At 43.7% G+C, this 12,219-nt stretch overlaps 1 protein-coding gene across 1 annotated transcript in view; it reads right to left on the bottom strand.

The window, feature by feature from the left end:
- The window catches only part of syne1b (spectrin repeat containing, nuclear envelope 1b), a 134,948-nt gene that overhangs the window by 99,488 nt on the left and 23,241 nt on the right, over positions 1-12,219 (bottom strand). Inside the window, exons 19-33 of the mRNA XM_065003343.1 lie at positions 9,562-9,705; positions 9,142-9,309; positions 8,754-8,912; positions 8,296-8,460; positions 7,902-8,036; positions 7,528-7,686; positions 7,018-7,226; positions 6,084-6,192; positions 5,682-5,846; positions 4,133-4,300; positions 3,623-3,799; positions 2,987-3,127; positions 2,596-2,756; positions 1,128-1,278; positions 731-861 (exon numbers count right to left, since the gene is read on the bottom strand). Of these exons, the coding sequence (XP_064859415.1) occupies positions 731-861; positions 1,128-1,278; positions 2,596-2,756; positions 2,987-3,127; positions 3,623-3,799; positions 4,133-4,300; positions 5,682-5,846; positions 6,084-6,192; positions 7,018-7,226; positions 7,528-7,686; positions 7,902-8,036; positions 8,296-8,460; positions 8,754-8,912; positions 9,142-9,309; positions 9,562-9,705 (2,342 nt within the window). The remainder of the gene's footprint in view (positions 1-730; positions 862-1,127; positions 1,279-2,595; positions 2,757-2,986; positions 3,128-3,622; positions 3,800-4,132; positions 4,301-5,681; positions 5,847-6,083; positions 6,193-7,017; positions 7,227-7,527; positions 7,687-7,901; positions 8,037-8,295; positions 8,461-8,753; positions 8,913-9,141; positions 9,310-9,561; positions 9,706-12,219) is intronic.

The raw sequence follows: 12,219 nt of genomic DNA, 5'->3' as shown, positions 1-12,219 counted from the left end.
TTTGAAGCCTTTAGACAATTGAGACATGGATTGTGTATGTGTGCCATTCAGAGGGTGAATGGGCAAGACAAAATATGTAAGTGCCTTTGAACGGGTTATGGTAGTAGGTGTCAGGCGCACTGGTATGAGTGTGACAAGAACTACAACGCTGCTGGGTTTCTTCATGCTCACAGTTTCCAGTGTGTATCAAGAATAGTCCACCACCCAAAGGACATCCAGCCAACTTGACACAACTGTGGGAAGCATTGGAGTCAACATGGGCCAGCATCCCTGTGGAACACTTTCGACACCTTGTAGAGTCCACGCCCCGACGAATTGACGATGTTCTGATGAGCAAAAGGGGTGCAACTCAATTTTATGAATGTACTATTGTTTTGTACACTCAGTGTAGTACCAGGTCGGACCACCCTTTGCCTTCAGAACCGCCCTATATTCTTTGGGGAATGGATTGTACAGGGTGTGGCGTTCAAACGTTGCTCAATTGGTATCAAGGGACGTAACATGTTCCAGGAAAACATTCCCCACACCATTACACCTAAGCCACCCGTCTGTACCGTCATGGACTGCTGCTGCTTACGAAACAAATATTTCTGTTTAAAAAAATTACATGAACATTTCTGTAATTTAGCAGATGCTCTTATCCAGATAAATGCCCATTTACATCGCATTTAGATGTTTACAGTCAGTGCATTCAACCAAGGTAGGTAAAATAAAATCCACAAATCAGTACCTGCCAATCTGGGTGAGCCGGGCCTTGACGCGGGCTGCCTCCCCAGAGGAGATAAACTGGGCCAGAGCCTGGGAGTCTGCCTCTAGCTGGGAGAACACCTCCACCCTGTCCCCCAGCTCCATACCCACCGCCTGGGAGGAGAGGGGAGGATAAAGATTGTTAGGGGACTAAATGCTAACGTTGATTAATTAGCACTTTTCTCAAATGTCAGATCAATAACAAAGGTTTTACTGTTGGAATGGGGTCATTCAAGTTAAGTTATGAGTGCTCTGTTGAAATGATCTGTCCCTGATTTGGATCAAAGATGGAAAATCTTCGAAACAATTAACATGTTGTGCATACCGTCTAGGGAAAATGTGCTGAAACATACATGAAATGCAGAGGTTGCTGACAGTACCTTTACTGTGTTGATCTGTTGTCCAAGTGGAGCAGTGGAACTCTTTAAAGCATCCAGCTCTTTCTCTTTCTCAGAGATCCACGAGGAGAAGGCCTCAAACTCTGTCCCGAACCGGTCCCACTGAGTCTTCATCCCATCAAGAGCCTTGACACTTGAAAAGGAGAACGATTCATTTAGCTCAGTGATTCTCAGCTGGTAGGTCGAGAGGTTTTGAATGGGTCGCAGGTGTCAGACTTTGTATTTATGTTTTCTTTTGCTGGGATGAAAAAACACTCAGTCTGAACATTAATGACTAAGAACACGTATAATGTGTGTAGAAATTATAATGAAACTACATTTTATAATCATTTAATCTCTGAAAAGATTTTTCTTCAATCACAATATTATAAGCATATTTAGTTAATTTTGTGGTCTCAAACCAGTGAGTTTACCAATGTTCTTCATTAAGAATATGATTAATAGCCAGCAGCAAGCCAGAGCATACCACCCTGCATACCACTGCTGGCTTGCTTCTGAAGCTAAGCAGGGTCAGTCCTGGTCAGTCCTGGTCAGTCCCTGGATGGGAGATCAGATGGTGTTGGAGGGCCAGTAGGAGGCACTCTTTCCTCTGGTCTAAAAAATATCCCAATGCCCCAGGGCAGTAATTGGGGACACTACCCTGTGTAGGGTGCCGTCTCTCAGATGGGATGTTAAACAGGTCTCCTGACTCTCTGAGGTCATTAAAGATCCCATGGCACTTATCGTAGGGGTGTTAATCCCGGTGTCCTGGCTAAATTCCCAATCTGGCCCTAAAACCATCATGGTCACCTAATAATCCCCAGTTTACAATTGACTCATTCATCCCCCTCCTCTCCCCTGTAACTATTCCCCAGGTCATTGCTGTAAATGAGAATGTGTTCTCAGTCAACTTACCTGGTAAAATAAATATGGAATTATTGATATTTACTGTCAATATAGCATACTTTTCTTTCCCATTGAATAAAAATATGATGCGAATATTGGGTCGCGACTGAGACAACCTGGTTCAATTTGGATCTTGAGGGACCCCTAATAAAATAAAACTGTGTAGGTAGGCAACACAACAACTAGAATTCAGGGCCCGTATGCAGGGTAGCCTAGTGGTTAGAGCGTTGGACTAGTAACCGAAAGGTTGCAAGTTCATATCCCCGAGCTGACAAGGTACAAATCTGTCGTTCTGCCCCTGAACAGGCAGTTAACCCACTGTTCCTAGGCCGTCATTGAAAATAAGAATTTGTTCTTATCTGACTTGCCTAGTTAAATTAAGGTAAAATAAAAAAAATCATAAAGTCTCTCAGAGTAGAAGTGCTGATCTAGGGTCATGTTGTCCATGTAATATTAATCATTATTATCTAAAAGACAAAACTGATTCTAGATTAGCACTCCTACTATGAGAGTGTTTATGAATACAGGCCCAGATCAGAACCTCGACCAGGAGGTGTTGCATTACTCTTTCTTGAGGCCAGCCTCCACTTTGTCCAGTTGTTCACTGAGGGAGCGGGCTTGCTTCTGTAGCAGGGTGCTGTTCTTTGGGCCGAGCTGGATCTCTGCTGCTTTCCTTAACAAGGTGTTCACCGTGGAGGCTTCTGCGTCACTCTGCTTTAAAAGGACCTGTTATGACAATGGAGAATGTGAGAGTCAGAATGTGACTGACACGTTGCGATATGACTAAGTTGAATTATTCTTGAAAGGTTTTAAAATCTTAATTTCACATCGCAACATGTAGCCTGAATAGCAAACCTTTAATGTAAAGACATGATACAGCCCTGCCAACTGTCAACTATCCTTCAAAAGTGTCAAATGCCACACTAAAATGTTCACAAAATGTACTTCTCCCTCACCCTGGACTGGTCCAGATCAGTAGCCAGGCTCTCTGGGCTGCTGAAGTTGAGGTCTCTGTCCATGACAGAGCGGGCCCTTGTAACAAACTCCTGCACTGCCCTCTGCTGACCATCAAACTCCTGCCACGAAGACAGGGTCACCTGGGAGACAAACAGAGACATTCAATACACAGACACCCTGACACCTGGGAGATAAACAGAGACATTCAATACACAGACACCCTGACACCTGGGGACAAACAGACATTCAATACACAGACACCCTGACACCTGGGGACAAACAGAGATATTCAATACACAGACACCCTGACACCTGGGGACAGGGACATACAGGGACATACATGTAATACACAGATGAACAAATGGGGACGTTCAGCACACTTATTAACACCCTGATATGGTCTGCATGGTTACATCTTGAGCAGACAGGTCGTTTCTAATCCACAACAAAAAATACCACAGGTAAAGAAAGTCCTGGACTAAGAAGCACTTTTCATGGACAATCTCAATTAAATACACTTTTTAGTCCAGAACTAAGATGAATCTGTGTCTAGGAAACTGACCCTAAGGCTCTGGAACATTGTGCAAGAGGATTTCCAATAACCCCAGACAGTACATTCTGGTGAGAGAGGTCACCTCTAACTCCTGCTCCTGCAAGTCCATGGTGTGGTCCATCTTGCTGAGGGTTGTCTCCAGACTCTGTAGGTCCTGCTGTAAGGACTCCCCCAGCCCCTCCTCAGCCTGTAGCTGATGGCCCCTGGCGATCTGCTGCTGCACATCCTTCCTCTTCATACGCAGACGCTTCAGCTGTTGCTGCACACGGACAAGAGACAATCAAGGTGTACGTGTTGGAATGTCATGCAGATGCTTTACATGTCATATACTGTATTACTGTTTGAAAAAAGAATGCATCGACTGTTCAGTATGACAAGAAAAATGATATTTCCAACAACCACAAGAAAACATCATTTTATTTCATGAATACAATGTAAAGTTCCAACAGCCAGGGCAAAGTTTGTTGCTCCAACTCAATCATTTTACATCGCATAAACCTTTGAGAATAGTTCAATCTAATCAGAAGCAATGTGCGGCCAGTTATCCATCTAACATAGACGGCCAGTGGTGCTCCACTCCAGTCCGACTTACCTGGTGAACCTGGAGCAGTTGCTGGGCCTCCCTGACGGTCTCAGAGTCCAGTATCCTGGTCACTTCCTGGTGCACCTCCTGCTGACCCCGCACCAGCTCATCCAGCGTACCACGCACCTCCTCCCTGAACTGCACACAGTCCCCCACCGCCAGGACCAACTTCTCAGACTGGGAGACCAAAACACAAGAGAATATATATATTTTTTTAATGAATTCCCATTTCCAAACAAAACAAATGCAGGACTTAGACACCAAAAACATGACTTAGACACCGAAAATTACTGAGATACCTCGCATTCAAACAAAGGTGCAAGAACAGTGGAGCAAACTAAAGAAGAAAATATATTCAACAACTCTTGCTATAAGGACCATGGAAGTTGGTTAAACAGACTTGGAGACAACACAGAGGACAGCGAAACAGCCTCACTCAGTGATAAGGAACCCTAGCTGACCCAAACAATCGATAACATATCACCTTGAGGTAGTGATAGTAGTGGATCGATGATGAAACCACAGAGGGAGAGTATCAGGAATGTGGGTGCAATATAATGCTGTGGTTCTGACTGCGTGGCCCGGACGAGGGTTATGCTACAGCGCTGGCTACCTGGCTAACAGATTTATATTACACTATTCTTCAATAAGACAGAGACTATATTTAATAGAATAATTCAGCTCCAGGATTGATCCAGATAGACACTGCTAGGACCTGTAATAAGGATCACTAATGTCAATCTGGAGGAGATAGGTTTCTCATGGGACAAACTGTTGCAAAAGACAGACTTCAACAACAGAAGAGTGTTGCAGCCATTCGAGTTCTACATGCAATTCTGATGTCCTACAGTATCTGGAACGACGAGAACTAAGTAAGTAAGTTATAGGTCTTTCCATGTCATTTCAGCAAGCCATGACACCCAACATCTCAGATTGTTCTGAAATCATTTATTTTGTTAGAAATACATAAGACTAGCATTTATGCAACATTATTTTGTTTAAATATAACTTGATGTGTGAGAAATGAATCTAATTGATTGCACCTAAATTAGCCATTTTAATTGATAGGATTCATATACTATTCAACAAATATAGTACCTAACATCTGATTTGGAACAACATTTTTTTAACAATGGGTAAGACTTGAGGAATTCAAAATAAATGGACAAAAGCCACCAACGGACCCCCCATGCCAATCCCACCATAAAAGCCAGTATACAGTATAAGTTCTCTATGTCTGGCAAGTAGTATGGAGCTGCGACTTGGAGTATTGCTTCTTCAATCTATTCTCAGTGAATTTGGTGATGTTTTTTCCCATCTTCAGAGAAATTAGTAATTGGAGTTGTTAGGTTTATGTCCCATCCTAAATCCTGATTTCACCAGGTTCTGACCACTAGATGGCGCTGTTCCTGTTATTAGCCTTTAAAAAAATCTGTTTCTAACTACATACTAACAAACAATCTGAGATACTGGGTGTTAAAACTCCTATTCTTTGTGCATTTTGAGGTGGAACAAACCTTATGTAATGTAATGCCCTTCCCAAGCTTAATTTTCTTACCTCAGTTAGATAGAAGAGGAGGCCCTTGAAGTTGGTGGAAAGTTTATTCAGGGCCCCAGCCTGCCTCTGTGCATCTGTCTCAGAGGAGATCTCTATCAGCACAGACAGACGGGATTTTAGCCAGCCCAGGTTCCCCTCCTGCAGCTCTGCATCGTTCCTCAGCTCCTGGAGAAGGGAGAGTAAGGTGTCAACGGTTACTGTTCTGTACAGTGTATTTAGCTCAACAGGGTCCTAATGAGTAGGGCACACCATTGAAAAATATTTTGAAAAGGGAAGCCCAGGTAGTCCCTCCCTGTTTTAGTCCATTTATGTCAGTTTGGTTCCTAATGAACCCGACGACCCTGATGTCTTTAAAACATAAAGTATATGCATTGTCATACACACAGGGGGACTCCAACTTACTGTAATGGTGGACTTGACCTGTCCGTACTTGCTGGGGTCATTGGCTCGCTTCCTCAGCAGTCTGAGTTGGCTCTCTTTAGACGATAGCCAGGCTGACAGCTCAGAGAACCTGGGATGAAGATGGGCAAAGTATGATCATACTGTATATCTACCCAATATTTCATTAGGTTTAAATAGTAAATAGATTAGTGGTTTGTTACAGTGCCGTCATTTCAGCTAAACCCTAGGGTATGGCAATGTGACAGGGTGGGGGTGGTTGAGGAAGGGGGGATCCCCCCACCCAATACATTTTTCAAGCTCATTTAATGTATTTCTACACAATTTAAACATTCTAAAACAGCGAAAACAAGCAACATTTACTACAGCCACTATCAACTAGCCTCATTCCCTTCAGTCGATATTAGGGGATTTATCATTCTACAAACATACAGCAATTAGCTGCTGCTCACTAGTTTAGTGCCGGGATTAAAAACTCTAGTTTAGTTTCATGTGAAGTCAAACAGCAGTTACCTAGCCATCTACAGCCATCTTCCACCTCTGTACTGTTTTAAGAGAAAAGTTGCTCTGTTCACAGCAGATGCCTCGACTCGATGCGCTCTAAAGACATCCCACCCGCTAAGCCAGCCAGCTAAACTGCATTTCCCTTTTAATCAGGATTGGAATGATTTCAGTAGCCTATTTTAAATTGTTGGTGTTGAGCTACGCTATGGTATGGCAACTGCCATACTCTGCCAAACCCAGTTGACGCCCCTGGTTTGTTATTAGTCAGTGCATAAATATGGATAGTGAGTAATGAGTGACTACGAAAAGGCAGAAAAGGTCCTTGGACTTGAAACAAAAACAAAACAAAATGATATGTTATGATCATTAATAAGATAATACAAATCATCATCATGACAGTCTTGGATCAGCATCGTTGGTGAGGCCTTATTACCTAGTGTTAAACTCCTTCCACTTATCAGGGTGATGCATCAGTTTGTGATGGGTGCTGTCTATCTCCTCCCGGAGTTCAGAGTAGGCCTTCTTAGAGCTGTCCAGAGTCTGGTGGGCTGGGTCTCTGTCCGGGAGCTTCTGACACAGTTCCTCCATCAACTGTAGTCTCTTCTCACACAGAGACTGAGGACCCTTCTCTCTGAAGAAGCCCTGCAGAAAGGTACATTGTTAATGTGACAAACTCTATCACAGGGAGACATCAAGTGCCAAATACATTGACAATTATCAAACAATAACTTATATCATGAAATGCAATTTCTGAAATATGCACTGTGGACCAGCACTGTGATTGCGATAGATTTTATTCTACAGGGTAGAGTGACAGTCCCCACACATTCACTGCCTGATATGGGCCAGATCATGTGATCTCGGCAAAGCAAACTGAGTTGCACCATGGAATAGAGATCACTATTAGATCAGGATGGAGACCACAGCCATCAACCCATCTCACCCTGTGTTCCTTGACCAGCCTCTCGCTCCCCATGCCAGACAGGTGTCTGTTCTCCCTGGTCAGCTCTGACTGACACTCCTGAAGGGAGACCATCAGCTTGCTTCCCTCCACCTCTACCTTCAGTTGCAGCAGGTGGTAGGGCGCCTCTGTCTGGACATCCTGAGAGAGGGAGGGAAGGAAAGAGGGAGGGAGGGAGGGAAAGAAGTAAAGAGTGAGGGACTCTTTCAGTCTCACTGTTAACCTGAACATACTATACAATACAATGAAGGTCTATCCAGGACTGACGAAGTGCACTAGACATTGAAGAGGAATTTGATAGGCTTTGAATGATTATGATAGCTAGTATGTGTCCTTTCTGTCAACATGGCACCAACCTTCCAGTGTTTGTGCAGTTTCCTGACTGTCTCTTGCAGACTCTGCTGCTCCTGCTCTGGCAGGATGTCTGTCAACTCATCACACGCTTTCAGGAACGCATTGAGGACCCGCTGGTCCAACTGCCCAAAGAACTCCTGCAAATATTGACAAATATTTGTCACTGAGATTTTCCTTATGATCCTACCTCTCCTCCCCTTATCTACTGATTCCCTAGTCAAGATTAGCCTGGTCCAGATCTGTTTGTGCTGTGCAGCCAAGTGTGCAGCCATTGTCATGGCAAACATTAAACATAAGAGTTGGCAATGTCACACAAACAGATCTGGGACCAGGCTAAGTCCAGATCAAACAACATCTAAAACCCTGGTCCTATCCATGAGCAAGCTCTTGTCTTACTGTGTGTTTTCTGAGCAGGTCTTCTGGGTGGCCTCTCTCTGTCAGAGAGGCCTGAGCCACCTTGAGCACCTTCTCCAGCTCGACACGGGACTCATCAAACCTCTTCATTAAGCTGCTGTTGGCCTCCATGTGTTTCCTCCAGTCAGTGGACTCCTTGATCATGGCCTGTGACACACAAATACAGACATACTCACAAGCAGTCTCATCATCACCATCATGTCCTTCAGGGACAGCAAAGTTATATTGAATTGAGTTGATCATGCTGTATAGCACGGCTACGTCATTCAGACGCACTCTCCCTCACATTACACAGTGCGCTACATACGTTTCCTCTGTCAAAACCCCATGATTGATTGATTGATCAAGATCGATTATGTTTATTCATTCATTTCCAAAATTACACACAGCCCTAACCTAACCGTGAAGCCTGCAGTGCCATGTACAGTCATGTCTAATACCCGTGAGGACGCCTGCAGGTCAACAACTCTCTTCTGCAGCAGGGCCATGTCCATGTGCTGTAGGGTCTTACTGCTGTCCAGGGTTCTCTGGATGCCCTGATGGTTCTTCTCAATCACTGTCAGACACTTCTTACAGCTCTGGGTGAATGTCACCAGCTCCTGGAGAGGCAGAACCAGGATAGTAGAGTTTAGAGACTTTGGGTTACTAGTAATAACATACATGGGTCAATTAAGCAATTTGTTAATGTTAACTAATTAGGCGATTAAGTCTAATTATGTTTTGTTTATGTAGAAAGTCGGTCTAACAGTTTGAACGGCAACCAAAACCTAATCCCTCAAGCACGTTTCATCACTCATTCTGTTCAACCCCTGACCCTCCTGATCTCACTTGGCATTTCTGTTTGAAGTCCCCAGGGGCCTCTGAGTCCCTGGAGCAGGTGATGTGGCTAGCCTTCTCCAGAGCCTGGTAGAACCCTGTGATGTTCTTCTCCATCTCCTCCAGAGGGGGAAGCAGTGACTGGGCCTCCCGCAGCAGCGGCAGACACCTCTCCCTTATCTGGTGGAAGGAGGACACAGTGAGAGAGGTAGTGTTAAGGTCATCTGGAGAGGAATGGCTGATCGGAAAGACTAGGTGATAGACAAGAGGTAATCACTGATCTAACAAAGTTGGCTTGGTGAAAGCGGGGCTTCCAGTAAATAACTTTCAGCAATCTAGTAATATCTGATCAATGATTATTCCAAGGAAAGGAGGAGGGGAAAGATGCAATTTTGAACAATTCGAACAGGAACAGGTGAGCTGGATGGTCACCTTGCTCATCTCCTCCTTGATAGAAGCCATGACAGCCAGCATCGTTGAGACCTCATCCGGGGATGTGTCCTTGGTCAGTAGTTGGGCGGTGCGGGTGGCTGTCTTACAGGCTGCCTCCATGGCAGGCACTTTGTGCTTGATGTCCTGGAAAGGGATGCGGAAGGACAGAGATCAAACACCGGTCCATTCCTTCTTACTTTAAGTATTTATGTATTCATTCATTGATTTACCATTTACGTAACCGGGAATGTCTATAAAGAACAAATGTTTTGATTTACAATAACAGCCTGATGACATTGCAACAAAGTGAGCCAAGCTGAAAACTTTATAGGTAGTTCAATCAATTTTGAAAGAAAAGCAAATGTGAATGTTCTGTATGTTCTGTGTGCCTTCAGAAAGTATTCATACCACTTAACTTATTCCACATTTTATTATGTTACAGCTGGGTTATATTGAGTTTTATCTCAACCATCTACACACAATACCCCATAATGACAAAGTGAAAACATGATTTTAGAATTTATGCACATTTATTGAAAATGAAATACAGAAATATCTCATTTACATAAGTATTCATACCCCTGAGTCAATACTTTGTAGAAGCACCTTTGGCTGCGATTACAGCTTTGAGTCGTCTTGGGTATGTCTGTATGTTTGGGGTCATTATCCTGTTGGAATATAAATCTTCACCCCAGTCTAAGGTTGTTTGCACTCTGAAGCAAGTTCTCATCAAGGATTTGCCTGTATGTGGCTTCATTCATTTTCCCCCTTTATCCTTACCAGTCTTTCAGACCCTGCCACTGAAAAGCCTCCCCATAGCATGATACTGCCACCACCATGCTTCATGGTAGGAATGGTGTTAGACAGGTAATCTTTTGCCTTATGCTCTCAGTATTTCACATGCTTTTTTGCAAACTCCAGGCATGCCTTTTTATCAGGAGTGACTTCCATTTTACCACTCTCCCATAAAGCCCAGATTGGTGAAGTGCTGTAGAGACTGTTGTCCTTCTGGCAGGTTCTCTCATATCCGCCAAGGAACTCTGTACTTCTGTCAGAGGGGTCTTCAGGTTCTTGGGCACCTCCCTGACCAAAGTCTTTCTTGCCCAGTTGCTCAGTTTGATCGGACGGCCAGCAGAGTCTGAGTAGTTCCATATTCTTTCAATTTTCCAATGATGGAAACCGCTGTGCTCTTGGAAACTTTCAACACTCTAGAAATGGTTTTATAACCTTCCCCAGATATATACAGTGCCTTGCGAAAGTATTCGGCCCCCTTGAACTTTGCGACCTTTTGCCACATTTCAGGCTTCAAACATAAAGATATAAAACTGTATTTTTTTTGTGAAGAATCAACAACAAGTGGGACACAATCATGAAGTGGAACGACATTTATTGGATATTTCAAACTTTTTTAACAAATCAAAAACTGAAAAATTGGGCATGCAAAATTATTCAGCCCCTTTAGTTTCAGTGCAGCAAACTCTCTCCAGAAGTTCAGTGAGGATCTCTGAATGATCCAATGTTGACCTAAATGACTAATGATGATAAATACAATCCACCTGTGTGTAATCAAGTCTCCGTATAAATGCACCTGCACTGTGATAGTCTCAGAGGTCCGTTAAAAGCGCAGAGAGCATCATGAAGAACAAGGAACACATCAGGCAGGTCCGAGATACTGTTGTGAAGAAGTTTAAAGCCGGATTTGGATACAAAAAGATTTCCCAAGCTTTAAACATCCCAAGGAGCACTGTGCAAGCGATAATATTGAAATGGAAGGAGTATCAGACCACTGCAAATCTACCAAGACCTGGCCGTCCCTCTAAACTTTCAGCTCATACAAGGAGAAGACTGATCAGAGATGCAGCCAAGAGGCCCATGATCACTCTGGATGAACTGCAGAGATCTACAGCTGAGGTGGGAGACTGTCCATAGGACAACAATCAGTCGTATATTGCACAAATCTGGCCTTTATGGAAGAGTGGCAAGAAGAAAGCCATTTCTTAAAGATATCCATAAAAAGTGTTGTTTAAAGTTTGCCACAAGCCACCTGGGAGACACACCAAACATGTGGAAGAAGGTGCTCTGATCAGATGAAACCAAAATTGAACTTTTTGGCAACAATGCAAAACGTTATGTTTGGCGTAAAAGCAACACAGCTCATCACCCTGAACACACCATCCCCACTGTCAAACATGGTGGTGGCAGCATCATGGTTTGGGCCTGCTTTTCTTCAGCAGGGACAGGGAAGATGGTTAAAATTGATGGGAAGATGAATGGAGCCAAATACAGGACCATTCTAGAAGAAAACCTGATGGAGTCTGCAAAAGACCTGAGACTGGGACGGAGATTTGTCTTCCAACAAGACAATGATCCAAAACATAAAGCTAAATCTACAATGGAATGGTTCAAAAATAAACATATCCAGGTGTTAGAATGGCCAAGTCAAAGTCCAGACCTGAATCCAATCGATAATCTGTGGAAAGAACTGAAAACTGCTGTTCACAAATGCTCTCCATCCAACCTTGAGCTGTTTTGCAAGGAGGAATGGGAAAAAATTTCAGTCTCTCGATGTGCAAAACTGATAGAGACATACCCCAAGCGACTTACAGCTGTAATCGCAGCAAAAGGTGGCGCAACAAAGTATTAACTTAAGGGGGCTGA

Source organism: Oncorhynchus nerka, linkage group LG18, assembly GCF_034236695.1.
Source record: "Oncorhynchus nerka isolate Pitt River linkage group LG18, Oner_Uvic_2.0, whole genome shotgun sequence".
NCBI lineage: Eukaryota > Metazoa > Chordata > Actinopteri > Salmoniformes > Salmonidae > Oncorhynchus > Oncorhynchus nerka.
The sequence above is the reverse complement of the archived record's forward strand: the minus strand, read 5'-3'. Positions and strand labels throughout refer to the sequence as shown.